We start from the raw sequence: 19,550 nt of genomic DNA, 5'->3' as shown, positions 1-19,550 counted from the left end.
AACAACGTGTGCTTGAAAGGATTTCCAGATGAGTGTTATACGCAGGTCCTGTTCTGCTACTCGTTTTTCTAGACTGCTCGCCTCACGCAGCGCATCTTCTGTCTGTCTGTCTGTCTGTGTCTGAACCTGCTGGATTTTCAGTACATCGTCTCAACAGAGGGTAACTATCTTTTAAAGATTAATCTTTTGATACTCCATTTCTTAATCTAAAAAAACGGGAGTATTATTATTTAACTAAACCATCTAAATTAAGTTTTTCTCTCGTAAGCGGTAATTCCATGTTTATCATTATGACGTTCATCCTCGTGTTAGAAATGGCGCGCGTGCTTATGCATCTATAGATGTTACATGTGCGTTACTTAATTATTTTTTATTTATATAGTTAGCATATGCATATCAATAATTTAGATAAACTCGGATAGTTTTAAATGTAATGATCACACTGGCAATATGCATTATAATTACTACCATAATACTGAAATATGCATATGTTTATAGTTCTATTTTTTATTTTGACAAAATCATTATGCTTCTATAATGTTGGCAGGTTTTCCGCTGCAGATTCATTTGAACATGGTTTAAATAAAAACACAGTTTATAATGATTTTTAATAAATCAAACCAAACTGCACACATAAGTACATGGGAATGGAGCTCAAAGCTTGTGGGTCTGTACACAGTCTAGGGGACTGTATCATATCTCTCAAAACAGTGATGTTAGCAACAGGCTACTGAAACAATGCGGAGCTCTAAATTAGTTTAAGTCAAATTAAAATTCCATTGCTGTAAATGTAGGTGTGTCATAACAGGTGCTGCTGGACCATTCTAGTTGAATAGCAAACTAGACTTATCAAGCCTAAAGTGTTATATGTATTATATAACAGGAATACTTAAGCAGAGCTTTCATTTATGAAGACTCTTGGTCACTTTGGTTCAAGAATCTGGGCTGCAAGTTCTTTGAGGAATCATCTTCAAATATATTAATCTGATTCTCAAAGACTCAGACTCAGTATAGTGAAGCAGGTGCCAGCAAGGATGACAGACACTTGACCTGTGAATTCACACTGTCCAAACCTTTTTAAGTTACCTAGCTTATTGCTTGAAATGATTTCTTTTACCAGATCTAGTCCACGACTGCTGCTCTTTCCTTTAATAGGAAGTGTTATATAACATAACATGCAAGTCTGATATACTGGAACATAATGAAAAATATATCCTCCAAACGTTTATTCAGTCATAATAGTGTCTGAGGCAACACTTTAACTGGTTTTACTGATAATCATCAGAGTATTTTACAATAACAGTCCACAGCATAACATATGTAACCACCATTTTCATGGTCTAGAGTTTGCTTTGTTCTAAAGTTTGCTGTTTCTAAAGAATTTCTTTTTTTTTTTTCATGCCACGAGAAGGAAGTAAATGTCTTCCGTGAAGTGGCATTATGGAGCTATGCAGAAAGAGAGGTCCTGTACCGAGCAGTATACCACAATATTTTATTTTTGGAAACTCATCCTTGTTTCATTTTTATGAAGGAGGATATGTTTTGAACTAGAAAATACTGTTCTCAGGTGCAGGTTTACTTCTGGTGTGATCTAGTTAGTGCCATAGACAGGATCTGATCAAACATGTATGACCAGTCAAGCTGCTGGACAGAAACTACACAAGAAACCCGTTCCTGCATTGTTCTATTTCTCAGTAAAAAAAAAAAAATACACCAGTTCAAGCTGCAACTATTAACAGCAATTAATATTAAAATTGTGTGAATGGTGTATTCAAATGTCTGACCTTTTTTAAATATTCAACAATCTGTATTCAGAGGGTGAGATGGGCTACCTCCATATACTTTCTTTTATGTTAAATGTCTGTTGTTGTTTTACCTCATACATAGTGCTTTTCCTGTTTCACCCTGTTTTTTTAATCTAATCAGTAAATTGTGAGGAATCCGTTTGGTCTTACCTAAAAATCGTTTCCATCCACACTAATGTCGGTGCTCTTTATCTAGGTTTTGGAGCTGTTGTTCTTTATGAATTATGACCGTGTAATGAAAGACCAAACCTCTTAGATATTAATCTGACTAATTTTCCTGATGGACTGAACTGCCCTGGGGTCAGATGAGTTGTTCGTAATGTGCTGAGTGATTGCTTTGTCAGTGTCTGCAGGTGTGGTGGATAACAGCCGCCCTTTTATATGCTCTTTACATGAAATGACTCGTATAAAGATCCATTCCCAAAATGAGCCTTAGGAGAATAGGAGTTCACTTAGTAGTGTTTATTTCAACTCAAGACAAACATTTAAAAATATCTTGTCCTTTTGAGCTTTAGGTTAACTTTCCTCAAAATGAACATCTATATCAGGCCACTCATTTTATAAACTAATTAACAAAAAAGGCAGCATTTTCTCACTTTTATATAATGTATACATATATATATATTTATCTTCTCCTTTAGTGCCTTCAGATTTATCCCAGTCTCCTCAACGTTATCCATCATGGCTGAGAATAAACTGGCCTCTTTTGGGAAAATGCTGCTGAGGCGACGCATGCTGGACACTTCTCAGGATGAAACCCGCTTCGCTCGCTGTCTCACCACTCTTGACCTCATAGCCCTCGGGGTAGGGGCGACACTGGGTGCCGGTGTCTACGTTCTGGCTGGGGAAGTGGCCCGAGAGAAGGCTGGACCTGCCATCGTGCTGTCTTTCTTAATTGCTGCCTTTTCCTCTGTTCTTGCTGGTTTGTGCTACGCTGAATTTGGTGCACGTGTTCCTAAGACGGGATCTGCTTACCTGTACAGCTACGTGACAGTGGGTGAAATATGGGCCTTCATCACGGGATGGAACCTCATTCTGTCATATGTGATTGGTGAGTGTGTAGAAATTATTATCTTTAGAAACTAGATTAATAATAATATGTGATTTCTTTAATTTGGACTGAAAATTTTCTCTTTTGAATCAAAATATACTTATTAATCATCACCTTCAAGTTAGTTCAGAATGCTCATCCAAGAGTTTGACCAATTATATGTGATTATGAAAGAGATGAAGTGGTTTTGAAACTGTATGAAGTGTCTACTTCACTAGACCGAAGGGCCCTTTGAGCAGCTGCTTAAGTTTTACAACCCGAATTCCGGAAAAGTTGGGACGTTTTGAAAAGATTCAGCTGGGAGAACATCTAGTGATTAATTAAGTTAATTGATATCAGGTCTGTAACATGATAAGCTATAAAAGTTTTGTCTTAGAGAAGCAGAGTCACTCAGAAGTAAAGCTGGGCAGAGGCTCTCCAATCTGTGAAAGACTGCGTAAAAAAATTGTGGAAAACTTTAAAAACAATGTTCCTCAACGTCAAATTGCAAAGGCTTTGCAAATCTCATCATCTACAGTGCATAACATCATCAAAAGATTCAGAGAAACTGGAGAAATCTCTGTGCGTAAGGGACAAGGTCGGAGACCTTTATTGGATGCCCGTGGTCTTCGGGCTCTCAGATGACACTGCATCACTCATCGGCATGATTGTGTCAATGACATTAATAAAAATGGGCCCAGGAATACTTTCAGAAACCACTGTCGGTAAACACAATCCGCCGTGCCATCAGCAGATGCCAACTAAAGCTCTATCATGCAAAAAGGAAGCCATATGTGAACATGGTCCAGAAGCGCCGTCGTGTCCTGTGGGCCAAGGCTCATTTAAAATGGACTATTTCAAAGTGGAATAGTGTTTTATGATCAGACGAGTCCAAATTTGACATTCTTGTTGGAAATCACGGACGCCGTGTCCTCCGGGCTAAAGAGGAGGGAGACCTTCCAGCATGTTATCAGCGTTCAGTTCAAAAGCCAGCATCTCTGATGGTATGGGGGTGCATAAGTGCATACGGTATGGGCAGCTTGCATGTTTTGGAAGGCTCTGTGAATGCTGAAAGGTATATAAAGGTTTTAGAGCAACATATGCTTCCCTCCAAACAACGTCTATTTCAGGGAAGGCCTTGTTTATTTCAGCAGGACAATGCAAAACCACATACTGCAGCTATAACAACAGCATGGCTTCGTCGTAGAAGAGTCCGGGTGCTAACCTGGCCTGCCTGCAGTCCAGATCTTTCACCTATAGAGAACATTTGGCGCATCATTAAACGAAAAATACGTCAAAGACGACCACGAACTCTTCAGCAGCTGGAAATCTATATAAGGCAAGAATGGGACCAAATTCCAACAGCAAAACTCCAGCAACTCATAGCCTCAATGCCCAGACGTCTTCAAACTGTTTTGAAAAGAAAAGGAGATGCTACACCATGGTAAACATGCCCCGTCCCAACTATTTTGAGACCTGTAGCAGAAATCAAAATTGAAATGAGCTCATTTTGTGCATAAAATTGTAAACTTTCTCAGTTTAAACATTTACTATGTTATCTATGTTCTATTGTGAATAAAATATTGGCTCATGTGATTTGAAAGTCTTTTAGTTTTCATTTTATTAAAATTTAAAACACGTCCCAACTTTTCCGGAATTCGGGTTGTACACAATAACTGGACGTTCTGAAGTCTTTTTCATCTACTTGTGTCATATGTCTTTTTCTCTATTTTCACAGGCACAGCTAGTGTGGCACGGGCTTGGAGCTCAACGTTTGACAATCTAGTGAACAAAACCATCTCTGATTTTTTCACTGATTCCATGTCATTTCCATACACCGGGAAAGTGTTAGCGAAATATCCAGACGTGTTTGCCCTCATCCTGGTCATGTTGCTCACTGGTGAGAACCTTTTTCTCTCTAAGAATCACTCAACTGTAATGTGATTTTGCCCAGTTTGCACAAAGTGTTTCCAAAGTTAAGATCTTGGATTATTCCAATAAGACGGTGGACCTTTGTTCCAGAATAATGATTCTTGACTCACTTCTTATCTGACTACTGGCTTTTGGTAGTGTGTTTCTGGCAGTGGTGCCAAAAGAGAAATGGTTATTTGGTTCAACCACACCATCTAGACTAAAGCAATTAAGTCATTTTAAATGGTGCACTTTATCAATGTATCCATTAGTCATAGTCACCATTGCTGTGCAAAAGACCATAATGGTGTGAATTTGCTACCTCTCACCTCCCACGCTACAGGATTATTGGCATTTGGAGTAAGTGAGTCTGCTCTTGTCAGCAAGATCTTCACCGCTATCAACCTGGTGGTTCTGACGTTTGTCATTATATCGGGCTTTGTGAAAGGCAACACTGCCAACTGGAGCCTCACTGTGGAGGACTACATTAACAGCACAAACAACTATAATGCAGAGTAAGTCACACTTCCTCAACATTTAGATGCAGGCATAGCAATAGAAATTAAGAAAATACAATCTAGAGTGTAAATGAAACGCAATCAGTTGGGTCAGTAGCATAATTGCTAATTACAGGTTTACAACTGAAATATAAGAAAGATAGATTTGATAAGATAAAAATTACAATTAATTAGTGAAAGTAAAAAATTAAGGGTATTAAACAATAATACATTTTTGAATGGAGTGCATATGATACTTAAATAGTAAACAAAAAGGAAATTTATATATATATATATATATATATATATATATATTTATATATATATATATACATGTATATGCATTGTAAATTTAAAGTTTGAAAACTCTTTCACATTTTAGGAGCATTGAAAAAACATTTGGCTCGGGTGGCTTTGCACCATTTGGCTTCAGTGGAATCCTTACAGGTGCTGCTACATGCTTCTATGCATTTGTGGGTTTCGACTGCATCGCAACCACAAGTAAGTTCCGAAAAACTAAGAAAACCAGAATGTCCTACTTTTAGAACCAAACTCACCTCAGCTCTGGTGATGTCATAGGTGAGGAGGCCAAAAACCCCAAGCGTTCCATCCCGATCAGCATAGTGGCCTCTCTGCTCATCTGCTTTTTTGCCTACTTCGGAGTATCAGCAGCGCTCACACTCATGATGCCCTATTACAAGCTGGATGTTCATAGTCCACTTCCAGAGGCCTTCAAATATGTGCACTGGGACCCTGCTCGCTATATTGTGGCGGTGGGGTCTCTGTGTGCCCTTTCCACCAGGTACAATTATTGACTTTGACTTAAAGTTATTTTATTTTTACATTTGATCTGCTCTCATGTCTGTTTTAATATTTGTTTTCTTTTTTGAAAATGAGAAATGCTAGTGCCTTGGAAACTAGTTGAACGTTTTATTTATTATTATATATTTGTTTCTGTTAACATTTATTTTATTAAAATTAAAAATGTTTTAGTTAACTATAATACGCTGCTTAAAGTCAACAAGTGATGACAATTTTTTTTAATGTTCTTCAGCTTGTTGGGCTCCATGTTCCCTATGCCTCGTGTGATTTATGCCATGGCTGAGGATGGTCTGCTCTTTCGCTCCCTCTCCCGCATGCACAAGAACACCAAGACACCTGTGCTGGCCACCATTGTGTCTGGCATCGTAGCAGGTAAGACTGTATTTTTATTCATGTAATGACTGTCAATAGATGATGTATCTGTTTTAATAATTGTGACTAACTTTAGAATCTCGTTAAATTCCTTCCTGTAGCTCTGATGGCCTTCTTTTTTGATCTCGCCGCATTAGTGGACTTGATGTCGATTGGGACCCTGCTGGCGTACACTCTAGTTGCCGTGTGCGTACTCATTCTCCGGTGAGTATATACACATACACAAAGATTCAAAAGTCGGGGGATTTTCTTTTAAAGAAATTAATCCTTTTTTGCAGCAAGGTCACAATAAATTGATCAACAATGACAGTAAAGACATTTAAAATGTTACAGAATACTTCTGTTTCAAATAAATGCAGTTCTTTTGAACTTTCTGTTTATCAAAACATTTTAAGCAGCTCACCTGTTTTTAACACTGATGGTGAAAGGAAATGTTTTATGAGCAGCAAATCCGCACATTAGATTGATTTCTGAAAAAAAAATAAACAGTTTTATTAATGTTTTACATCTACAGGTACCAGCCAGGCAGTATTGGCTCCAGTGGTGCGAAGCCAATGGAACTACAGAGGCTGGAGGCTAAAGGATGTATGGCAGATGTGGATAGCGGGGATGAGTACAGCCAGGAGCTGGAGACAACACCTCTTAAGGAGAGGTTTTCCATCAGGATGCTGGTGCAACCCATCAGTGATGTACCCACCAAGATTTCGGGCATCATTGTTTATTCTGCAACTGGCACCATATGTAAGCATTTTCATTAACCCAGCTTATAATCTACCATTTTTGCTGAAACATGTAGCTGTAATGTAGAGCTCAGAGAAATGTAAACTAAATTTCTCTCTTTTCTTTTCAGCTGTGCTGTTCACTCTGCTGTGTGTGATGCTGGCAATGTTTGGGGAACAGTTGGGGATGGGCAGCCCTCTTTATATCACTTTGGTTGTTCTCCTGTCTGTTCTGTCTTCTGTCTGCATCTTCATAATCTGGCGACAGCCCCAGAGTAAAGAGGTTCTTACTTTCAAGGTACACTACACTATTATCCTTGTGATTTGTTAAATTGAGAACGTCAGATCTTTAGGTGGTTATAATAATCTTCTTTCTACATTTTGTAGGTGCCTTTTCTTCCCATTCTGCCATTGGTCAGTATCTTTGTAAATATTTACCTCATGATGCAATTGGATGGACCTACATGGGTTCGTTTCGCAGTATGGATGGTCATTGGTGAGTTATAGCATGTAAAATGTTGTTATGTAAATGCTACCATTCAAAAGTCTGGGAGTTAGTTAGAAAGAAACTTATACTTTTAGAAGGATTCATTAAATTGTTAAAATCTGACAGTAAATACATATGTAATTTTCCAAAAGACTCTTATTTCAAATCAATTGTATTTTTGTTTTTTTAAACTTTGTTCTTTAAAGAATCCTGGAAAAAATTTATCATGGTTTCTGGTACAGTCTTTTAGTAAGGGAATTTACCGTTAACCATTTAACAGGTTTTTGCTGTAGCATTTTTACAGTCTTTTACCGTTAAATTCACTGTCATTTTTTACAGTGTGGGTGTTTTTTTTTTTTTTCTTCATAGTACAGTGCTTGAAAGTTGAACTTCATACCTTTTGTCTCTTTTAGGTTTTATTATTTATTTTGCGTATGGAATAAGGCACAGCTCTGAGGGTAAAAACTATTCCCCAGAAAAATTTGAGCCAATTCTTCAAGGAAAGAAACCAATCTACCTGACTGAAGATGAGAGTGAGGGGACTACACCTTAAGAAGAGCAGCTGGATTGGTATGACAGCCATATTACAAACGGTTTTGTAAAATGCTGCAATTTCACTTTTGCACCTTATACTTCCTTTAAAGTCTGCATTGAAAACTGACAAAAGTGGTTTCACTCAACCATCTTTATTCAGTAGGTAAACTGTGTATTTGTTGCTAATCGTTTGACTGTGTCAGTGTGTGATGGTACTGTAAGTTTTACATGTCTAGGCTTCATTGTGAAAATAATTCAGTCTAGTCCTAAGTGTACTTTGTATGCACATTTAGATTTCTGTTACCAGATCAGAGATGGGGCAGAACTGTTACGCTTGAAAAAATGTTTGTGAACAGTGTGTGGTCATTTAGGGACTTCTTTCTCTCTCAATGAATGGGAATTTGTTATACATAGGCTTTAAACAGGCAGCAAAAATCTCATTGGGTGTTGCCAACTAAATTTTTTCTGATGTAACATTTGTGTAACGTCCTTCATCATGTCCACATTTACTCATATAGCCCACTGTCACATTCACTATGTAGTAAATGTGACTGATTGCACGATGATGCTCAGTCAGAAAAGAAATTGAAATTCACATTTAAAGACAAATTTAGATTTGTGTGCTGTGTGAACAAACTCGATATGTTTTTACCGGATCAGAGAGAATTGAGAGAGTGTAAAATAACATGTGCATTATTGTTTTGAAATCAAAATGTCCTTGTAGTACTTTTATAAACTTGACGTGATTGGGAAAAATGATACATGAAAAATATTTTTAAAAACTACCTTGTATTTTGTCAGTAGTTTTGTATTTGTTGTATGTTGTTGTATATTTTTGTAAATTTATTAGAATGTGTATTTATTGTTGATGTTACTGTCAAATGTTTTACATATTTTTGGCTTCTTTAGTACCAACAATACATTTTGGCACAGTTTTCTCTATTGAACTGTACACATTTGGGATGTTAAATAGGAAAGCCTCATTGTCTTAAATGTGCTTAATAGCAAAAACAGCCTTTCCTTAATTGTCTTTTTCTGTAAAAGAGTCTTGTTTTTGACAAAATTGGTAATTTTTCATTTTGAGCATCAGCATCTAAATGCTCATATTTTTCATGCCTTTTTTATGCTTATGCCTATTTATGCTGTTTTCATAATGTTTTTTTGTAAAAACATTGTAATGTAAATGCTTTTTTCTTTAAGGAAAAGTAGGTCTGAAGGTGGAGATTATGGCGCTTTGTGACTTGGGTGGCTTTTTCCATATGCTGCTGGAATATGGTACATGTTATTGACATGAACAGAGTAATTTATGCCTCTTAACACTAAACAGAGTTATTATACAGTTTATTTTCCAAAAACCATTACATTTTGCTGCAAATATTGTGACTTTTAAGCCTATTTTACAATCAATGTTTACATAATGCTGCTGTGTTGTTGAGCTGGAACTGTTTATTCCAGTTTATTGAAAATCATATCTGTTACAAAGTTGATATTTGCTCTTTGAAGCTGAAGTGTGTAATTTCTATTCCACTGATGTCATCAAATGAAATTGCAAAAATAGTTATTGTTTTCTCAAAATGCTCCCAGATAGTCCCGGCCCAAACTCGGTGGGTGGGTTGGTTGAGCCGGTGTGGCTGTGTTGGGCTGGATTGTATTCTTAAACATGGATTTATAAGGATATAAATGGCTTCCTTTTACTTGTTTCTGCATATTAAGATGAGATAGAAGAACGTATTTAAAACAATAATTTAAAAAAAAATTACACACTTCAGCTTTCCTATGTAAATAGCCTACTTAATGTGCCTTTATTATGTGCGATGCTGTTGTCAAATAAATGTGGCAAGTATTGTCATTCAGTTGTGTATAGCTTTCTTTTAAAATTAAAGAAAAGAGGAAGATTTTTTAATTGAGGGTCTGTGAAAACAGAATTAAATGCTATAAGGATTTTCACATGGAAGGGATATTCCAATTTATCATACTAAATTTTTTATTTGATTGCATTAGATGTTTAACCTATTGATACGAGGAAGTTAATCATTTATGTTTTAATATATTAATTTATTGCCAAATTTAAGGGGGGAAAAACAAGCAAAAGAAAAACAGACTTATTTCTAATGTATAGAAAGGAAGACCCACATTCCTGAACACAGCACGTGAAATGACTGCCGTTCTGCAAGGTGCGATCAAAATGGAGATTTGCCACAAAACTACAAGTCCCAGAAAGTCTTGCGCGCCGTTTCCTGGATATATGGCCAGCTGACTTCCGGTGCCTTTTAAAATTCTCAGCCATTAATCTACTCGATCGTTGCGAGTGAGTTTAGCTACGTCTGATCAGATTGAACGATGGATATACCCATCAGTTAGTTTTTGAGAAAAGCCCAGGACCGTCTAACTACCGTTTTGGATCCGATAGCCGCCTGTGACTCGATCAAAAAGGTCGTTTTAGTTCCTCTTTTATTTTGCCGCAGTCAGAAATTAGCTCAAGGCCAGCGGTCGCGCGCAGTGTTTCTCTGTTTCTACAGGCGTTCACATCTCTTGTTTAATGGTATGCGAATCATCGTTTTGATTCTACTTTGATTTTGCATCGCTTTTATTTTTTCCTGCTCTACACAGTCGAGTTCATCCTGGTTTGGTGTCTGATTTGCAGGCAGAGCTGCATTTCTAAGGCAGATTCGGTCTCAAGCTGATATATAAAGCTGTTCCAGTAATGCAAACACCGGTTTGGCTTAAAGTCAAGTAGAGCAAAGGTATGTGAGGTTTTCTTCCCCCCCTTGCATTTCCCTAAATATGTCCTATGTACATTCAGTCCGTTTGTTTATAAGCCATAAAGAGTATATTGTTCATTAATTCTGCATATCATTGAGGTGGTTCATTAATCACTTATACTACAGTTTACAACCTAGCAGTTAACCAACTTTATAAAAATTCACCAGGTTGTTGTGAATCTGTTTATATGAATGTCTTGTCATCCCACCTACTGTATGTTTGTAATACTATACCATTTCTCTTAGTAAAGTCTTTCAGTAATTAATTTTCTAGTTTTAATGCATTGTTGACCATTGGACTGTGTGTGGTAAACTAATCTGTGTGGGCATGATGTGAATGATTGACTTGGTGTTAGGCTGTGCGAGGCAGAGAAAGGCCAGAGGGAGAAGACATATACTGAGTCTTTGTGCCAGGAGTTGTGCTCCCGTCTTACTGCTGGTCACGCGTCGATTCCTGATCCCAGCCATGACCTCTCCGAGAGACCCTGACACAGTGAGTATATCAGTCTACATCTCTCTTTAGGTGATGCATCATTGCACAAGTTGGCCTTTTCAGACATACAAAGTTTATATCATCATCAAGTATCATCACTTTTAGAGTGCATTCAAATCTTAAAGGTACAGTTCACAGATGAATGTGCATTGTCATCTACCTTTGCACTGTTGCTACACAAAACAGGTTTCATTTAATTATTTTGACTGTGGAATGCAAAAGGAGGTACTTGGTGCGATGTGCATGCTGCTCCTTTCCCTACTATGAAAGTGACCATGACTGTTAAGCTCTGAAAGAGACAAAAAGTGGTCTATATTATTCATGCACTATTTTCCAAACCCTCTGAAGCCTTTGGTAGCTTTATTTAATGAATAGACTGACATGTACATCATTATTCACGAACAACTTCCTGCCCTAGTTTTTGTTTACACAGTGCATGTTTTATGCAAACTGAGGGTGAACCGATAATGAATGTTTTCAATTTAAGGTGCACTTCCACTTTAATCTGCGTTAGTGGGGAGACATCATTGTTAACCAGATTTCATTAGTATAGTCTCAAATACGATTAAACGTTTCCTGTACGTTTGAACCAAAACTGAAACTAAAACTATGGTGAAAAAAAAAGGATTCTAAAAACTGAAAATTAAAGCTATAAATGTAAAAGCTAATTCAAAATATAAATGAATACTGTAAATTAAAATACTATGGCTGAGGTTATAAAACAAAGCTTTTATGTTGCACTCGCAAGTCTGCTATTGCCTTGAGATTTTTTTGTTGTTTGCTGAACCTGTTTGGTTCAGTATTGGTTTTAGTGGCGTTACATTAGGATGGGGCATGACTTTAGGCTCTTGATTAGGGGATGAAAGCAACAGGATTGAAGAGATTGCAGAAAATATATAAACCGTGAGATTATTGAGATGTTTACGCACTGGTTCTGAGGCATTAAGGCAGCTTTGGTGTTTTGTATTTCTCAAGGCTTTAAGAACTGGGGCAGCAGGGAGTGCTTATTGTTTATGCTCTCTTGTCTGTGTTACCCGTCACAGATTTTCTGATAACACCCTTAACGCCACTCGAAGAGGCTGGGAGAGGGCTTTCCATGCCTTTATCGGGGGCTTGGTGTTTGTAAACAGTGTGCTGGAATGACGTTGTGAATTATAGCATGACCTCTTTTGTTCTCACTGCAGGTCCCCATAGGTGAAAGCCGAATATTTCCAAGGGTGTCTGAATGGGGGTGGGGTGCCCTACATTGCAAGTGCCCTCAGCAAAGGAGCCTGATTTCACAATAGGTTAGGGCAGGGCATTGGGGGGCCCTTGGTGAGGATTTAGGTGGCACGTGGTGTGAGAGGATGAGCACAGATTTGTGTTGGAAAGAGGTCATCCTTTTCCTGTCATGTTATTTGATTGCTGCCACTATTTGGGTCATGACCTGGGCTGCTGATGAGCTGGATCCACATAATGTTTATATTACCCTTTAGCATGTTTGACACGATTTAAATAACTCTGTACTAATACAAGCAGTTTTGTTAAGTTGTAGTTGCATACTTTTAGAGGAACTGTGTGTCTCTTTTCACTTCCACTTTCTCAGAAACATGCTGAAAGTTTCTCTGGTCCTCTGATTGGTTGCATTGTCTCCATGAAGCTTGTTTTCCTTTGTTTTTGTGCTCTGTGTTGTATGTGGCTTTAAACACAGCGATGCCAGGACCAACCTTCTAACGCCCCCCTCCTCTTTCTCCATCTGATTCTAAACGAAAGCATTGAGGCCCGGCCAAGCTCCACACGCTGACTGTGGGTGATGTAATGTATAAATTGCAGTCATTGAAAACCGTGGAAGGAGAAAAGGAACATTTAAACCCTGGATTAAAAAAAAACTGAACAAGAGACTCTTTGGAATCTCTAAGTTACTCTTGAGTCCCTGGTCTGATTTTATTTTTGGGCTGACATAGTAGCACTCTGTCTTTTCTGTTCAGACACTGGGTCTTATGATGCTGATTAGTTTCAAAGAGGATGCTGCCAAATTTATTCAGCCACTTGCCTAATTTGCTTAAAACGAGTATGTGTCATTATTGCATATCTTAAACCTTTGTTTATTGATAATATAATGAATATTGTTGCAAACTGTTCAGTTTAGTCAAAATTGTGTGAATAATTATAGACTTGGAACAATCCATTAGAATGAGTTCAGAAAGGTATGGCTAGAAAGATAGATGGGCAGAAGACGTAAAGGATGTATGTCGGAAGTACAAATAAAATAATACTTGTTGTTGAGGCAGTAAATGTATGATATATCTCTTAAATGTATGAAAACTGTCATGAAGCGTGTGTTGGCTTGTGGCTGAAAACTCTGTGGTGTTATTAATACAGACTGTAGAGGCATTGTGTCTGTTGGTTTTTTATTAGGACTCATGCATGGAGCAAATTGATTGTGCTAATCCACTGTGCTGCTGCTCCCCTCCTCCTGCGAGGGGTTATGCATGGGCCATGTAAATGTAATAACTCAGTCTGGGACACCTGGGTTTATCATATTAGGATGAAGGGGGGGGGGGGGTATCACTACATGGAAAGGCAGTAGCACTTCCTCTGTCCTAAACCCACCAGACCATTTCACAGGAACCTTTAGAGTGTGTAGCAGCTAGTTTCACCCTTAATGCCCAACATAAATCTAATCAGGAAGGAATGGCTGTTTCTGCAAAGGACTCTCCAGGTCGTCTCATGTTATGTGGGGTGAGCACAAATTGAAGGGTCATTAAGGACTATTTGGTGGAAATGTCACTGTCTTTGGATTGTAGTGTACTTCAGATTAATGATTTCATTTGTTTCCTCTCCCTTTCAACCGACTTCAGGTGAGTCTACGGCTGATCCTTGTGAGTGGGAAGACGCAGGATTTCACTTTCTCTCCAAATGACTCCGCCACAGACATTGCCCGGCATGTTTTTGAGAACTGGCCAGCAGGTATGTTATGATTATACTTTGGTAGAAGTTGTATTTGTAGTTTAAGTATTGTATTTGCATTTAACACACTTTTTTTGAACATTCTGTTCATGAATCAATGGTTTCCTATTAAAAAGTCAAATCTGTTTCCTCAAGCATCACATCGGTGTTCAACATTGATTACAATAAGAAATGTATTTTTAACAGCAAATCAGCATATTAGAATAATTTCTGAAGGATCATGTGACTAGAGTAATGGCTGCTGATAATTCAGCTTTTGCGATTGCAGGAATAAATTACACTAGTATTAAATAGAAAATAATTATTTAAATTGTAAATTCTGATATTACTATTTGTACTGTTATTTTTGGATCAGAGAAATGTAGAGTTTTTTTTTTTTTTTTTAAGAACCAATCTTACTGACCCTACATTTTTGAATGGTAATGTATGTCCTAGACCTCTGGAGTAATTTACTTTCACTGTGTTTCCTTTGTGGTAACATGCCGTCAAACACTGGAGTCAAATTCTGACCAATTTTTGTTCATAGTAAATCCTCATGAAAGTCTGTTTGTGTAGTGAACGTGATGTCTTGTGTTGCAGGCTGGGAGGAGGAGAGCGTGAGCAGTCCCAGCATCCTGAGGCTGATCTTCCAGGGCCGCTTCCTGCATGGCAATGTCACACTAGGAGGTGAGCACTAGACCTTGTCTTCACGTCTGTCACGGTCAACACGCCTTCACAATCCTATTGTTTCTCTCTCTCTCTCTTTGTCTCTGTTACTTTTCCTTTGCACTAGACACTAAAACACATTTTTGTGAACACAAATGGACAGTGGAAGTGGAAAGCTGTTAAAATATGCTGTAGGTCAGAAGCTGTGTTTTTACTGCACAAAGTGACTAAGTTGTGTGCTAATATTCAGTGTTACTTCTCTGTTGAATAGCTCTGAAGTTGCCCCCTGGCCGAACGACTGTCATGCACTTGGTTGCCAGAGAGACGCTGCCAGAGCCGAACTCCCATGGTAAGTGCTGATATATTCCTCTGGCAAGCTCCTACTGCTCTAACCATGGCTGAATGTCCTTGGCTTGCCCATCCATATCCACTTCTTGTTTTAAAGACAAGGGCGCAGCAGTTATTGGAGGACTGCTGCCAGGTGGCAACTGGCTCCAATCATCCAAACACATTCTAATAATTAAGAGGCATGCAGTCATATTAGAGACTGAACAATGAGCTTTATTCAGTCACGCACTGTAATACAAGATGCCTGTAACTTATCCATGTCATTTCCTGTTTGACGAGTTGTGCTGACTTTTGAAGCAAGCTTGTGAATTCACGATGACTATTGTTAGATTTGAAATGAGGAAGCAGGTTGTGTGCTTTGATGTCTTCAGAATAAATTCTAGAAACATTTCCTGGCAAATGACTCTGCATTCACGCTGCCATTTTACCGTAGATGAAGTTAAAATGGCCCTTTTATCCCACAGTCAGTGTGGTTTTGAGTTTCCATGAAAACAGGAATGAGCAGATTTCCTTTATTAATCTAGCCTATACTACTACAGTTCATAAGTTTGGGGTTATTTAGATTTTGTTTTTGTTCCTCTTGTGCTCACCAAGTCTGCATTTATTAGCACAGTTATATTGGTAATATTTAGAAATGGGCCTATTAGTTTGTTTTTTTATGTTTTTTTTTTTTTTTTAAGTAATTTATTCCTGTAATGGCAAAGCTGAATTTTCAGCATCATTACTTCAGTCTTGAGTGCCACATGATACTTCAGAAATAGTTATAATATTCAGATTTTCTGCTCAAACTTATCATATTCATATTTTTGCAGAGATCGTGATTTTTCAGGATTCTTTGATTAAATGTAAAGTTGAAAAGACAGCATTTATTTGAAGTATTTTTGTAACATTATGAATGTTTAAACTGTCACATTTGATCAATTAATGCGTGTTTGCCGAAGTATTAATGTCTTTCAAAGCCCCCCAAAAAATCTTCCCAACCCAAACTTTTGAACTGTAGCATATGTATGTCCTTGGTCTTACTATGAATGATGAATCATCAGTGTGTGTTATTCCCAAAAAAAAAAAATGTGTTTGTCATTGTGATCTTTCAACTTTCTCCACTTGGGAATTGACTTGAACTAATTCCTTACAGCTGATGTCACCTCGGCTGTGCACTATTGGTTACTGTTAACCCATGTTTACCAATAAACAAATCACCATTGAAGCATTCCTTCAGGCTCCTTGTAGTAAGAAATGCAGCTTTCTGGAAAATGTATTCGGTAATGCAGTGATTTAGTTGACAGAAATATTACAACAATAATAACAAAGAAGCGTCATCACTGGAATGGAAATGTTTTTAAAGGGTAAACTTGAGCTTGATTAGTATAAAAAGCCCTCTTTTCAGGATCCAATCCATTCCTGATGGATAAACTACAGTTCTGTATTGCATGTCCAATATTCTCTTTTACTGATATGCCTCAAATATGAGGTTTCATGTTGACTCTAATGCCACTCATTAATTACAGAATATTTACACATAGCATAACATTTAAGGAAGAAAACTGGCTATTTTTTTTCTGTAAGTCATCATCGTGTACTGCTTTTCCCTCACGTTGTTCTAACTGAAGAATGTTTCAAAGAAGGACCTGTGATTTGTATATTTGTCTTTGATTTACTAGGTGTGACTCAATATTTGCTCTCTTCTCATAGGCCAGAGGAACAGGGAGAAGACTACAGAGAGCAGCTGCTGTCTACTGCTGTAAAACCCAGACAAACCTTCCCCACCTCCTCCTCGTCCTCCTGCTCCCCGATCCCGTCTCTGCTCACCAACCCGTGGTGCTTTCTGGATGATTACAGAAGAGCTCCGGGGAGACTGCCACTAGGTTTTCGTTCAGTGTTTGCGCTCTGTATAGTATCTGGAGGCTGTCGTGCCAAGTTTATCAAATCTCATACGTTTGCCTTCGTTCGGTTTTTCTCGCTTCGTTTTGGTTGCCAAAATTACTTGCTTGGTGGTCGTTAGTTTCCAGGCAAATATGAAATACCTAAATCATTGAAAGGACGTTATGTAAACCGTTGTGTGAACAGGTTTTTAGGGGGATGTTCTGTACTCGAGAGACCTTCTGCTCTCCCAACACCCAAGTGTCAAGAGTTTTCACTTGGATCACACGTCTGACTCAGACGAAGCTTAATATGCGCCATAATCTCAGACTTTTGATTGCACTTAACACGGATCCTTATCTGAAGTCACTATGTGTGTGTTGTAGTCTTAAACCTCCCACCTGCCTCGAACAGAAGGAGCTTACAGACAGAGAGCGAGAGAGAGATGTGATGACACAAGCTGTGGACCGAGGGAGTCTGCTGTAGCGCTGGCGGATTTGATGTGCCATGGCCACCTACGATTCTTGCCTTTTTTGTCTTAGGACCAATCGAGAGTAGATCTCAAAGTCGCCAGACTCTTCTTACTGACCAGTTGTCAACATCTGTGCATGACCCTAGTCTAGTGTTTCCTCGCTTTTACCAGCCACCTTTAAAAACCATTCCCCCCGTGTCTACTTGAATAGTGTTTATTTTCCTCGTCTCTGCTGAAGAAGCATGAGGGAAGGTTGGCGGTTTTGTGCTTGATGTGAAGTTACACATACTCTTCTTCTTGCCCAGTCAGGATGTATCATCTGTATCCTACTCCATTCTTGTCTAACGTGCATCCTGAGGGACAAGGCCCAGGTGCAAAGAATAAGGAGATCATTAGAAAGCCTCTGTCTGGAGCGAAGGGCTGGGCTGGTAAAAGCCCCCATTATAAGCGCTATATGGATTCATGGACCCCCCGCTGCACTGCAGCTTTAGAGGTAAAGATGTGTGCCAGGAATGGCCACCGCTAATGGCCTCCAACTGGGCTGAAAGAAAGAAAAAAATAAGTGTGTTATTTCCTAATGTTTGTATGCTGTCTGTTTTGTTTGCCTTATGATTGTGGGAAATTAATATTATTAATAATGGAGTCATTTTTATCTTGTCGGAGTACGGTTGAGTTTTTATTAGTACACATATGATTGCTGACTGATGTTAATTGTGGGAGTGGATGAGGCTTTTTTTTTGTTTTTTTTGTTTGAAAGCTAGTACAGTTGTGGAAAGTGTCCACAGAAACCGTCTCCAATCTTGTTTTGATTGGCCAATTACTGCAAGAGTGTTTATTATTGTCACTGCTATGAAAATGAGCTACAAATTATTAAATGTAAAAATAAAAATCCTTAAATCTTGTATTATAAATTAATAAAACATTTCAAATAATACTCTGGTGTTCCTGTGTGTTTTAAGATATTATTTTATTTTTTATCATGTAAAACCGTGCTACCATTTGCAGTCATGAAATAATACACCAAATAGAAATGTAGTAAGATATAAAATAAAGTGTGTTTAATATGTGTATATACACCTGCAGTACTAATGGTTAACTATTGTTAGTTTACATTGATTTCAGTGACTATCTTCTAGCATGGTACTGTATACGTTGTTATTATTATTATTATATACGCTTTGGGTCATTCGTTGCGTTAAAAGACGTCAGTTTTTACAACCTTTTTAGCTGAAAGATATGGTCTCGTCCTTTATAAATGAATCCGCAGCGCTGTGTGTGTTTGTGTGGTGCTGTGGTTCTGCCTCTAGATGGCGATGTGGTTCCGGTTCTCTGAGGGCTTCTGTGACGTCATCTTTTACCGCGTCCGTGCTTCCATTATAGTTCTCGTCACTCGGCCAGTTTCGGCACAATTGAATATAAGATAGTTCTTGTGTTGATGCAATGAGCTCTTTCTTACACCGAATAAGTAAAGAAGCCAGCATAAACAAAATAATTACTTACCTTTGCATTCATGCTCTGGAAAATCAATAGTCGTTTTGTTATGATGACCATGATTCATGAATTTCCACTGACCGCCTGACATCAGGCTCAGTAGCAGGACCCATAACATTTCTTACTTCTTTTAATGATCATAATGAGTCTTAATTTATTGTAGACCTTTTCTAGTTTGATCAAATTTTCCTTTTTTTGAAAATTCTTTTTTTATGACTTATTGTTCAGATGCATACAATGCCATATTTACTTATGTACAACTACTGTTCAATAGTTTGGATTCTGTAAGGTTATTTTTTTTTTTGAAAGAAGTCTCTTCTCACCAATGCTGCAAGTATTTGATCAAAACTACA

The 19,550-nt window shown here is 38.0% G+C and overlaps 2 protein-coding genes across 2 annotated transcripts; both read left to right on the top strand.

Moving 5' to 3' along the window:
* The first annotated feature begins 1 nt into the window (after position 1).
* LOC132113579 (cationic amino acid transporter 3-like) lies at positions 2-9,184 on the top strand. The gene is made up of 12 exons (XM_059521413.1): positions 2-160; positions 2,447-2,856; positions 4,574-4,735; positions 5,090-5,261; positions 5,626-5,744; positions 5,823-6,045; positions 6,298-6,437; positions 6,539-6,641; positions 6,952-7,178; positions 7,288-7,454; positions 7,544-7,652; positions 8,057-9,184. Exons 2-12 carry the CDS (start codon positions 2,487-2,489, stop codon positions 8,194-8,196), a joined length of 1,932 nt encoding a protein of 643 aa, XP_059377396.1. The 5' UTR covers positions 2-160; positions 2,447-2,486; the 3' UTR covers positions 8,197-9,184.
* A 1,262-nt stretch (positions 9,185-10,446) lies between these two features.
* On the top strand, positions 10,447-18,640 carry LOC132113578 (ubiquitin-like protein 3). The gene is made up of 7 exons (XM_059521412.1): positions 10,447-10,719; positions 10,822-10,921; positions 11,296-11,432; positions 14,273-14,381; positions 14,961-15,047; positions 15,298-15,375; positions 17,067-18,640. Exons 3-7 carry the CDS (start codon positions 11,406-11,408, stop codon positions 17,117-17,119), a joined length of 354 nt encoding a protein of 117 aa, XP_059377395.1. The 5' UTR covers positions 10,447-10,719; positions 10,822-10,921; positions 11,296-11,405; the 3' UTR covers positions 17,120-18,640.
* Positions 18,641-19,550: the final 910 nt, after the last annotated feature.

Source organism: Carassius carassius, chromosome 33, assembly GCF_963082965.1.
Source record: "Carassius carassius chromosome 33, fCarCar2.1, whole genome shotgun sequence".
NCBI lineage: Eukaryota > Metazoa > Chordata > Actinopteri > Cypriniformes > Cyprinidae > Carassius > Carassius carassius.
This window is presented reverse-complemented; position numbering and strand designations above follow the sequence as displayed.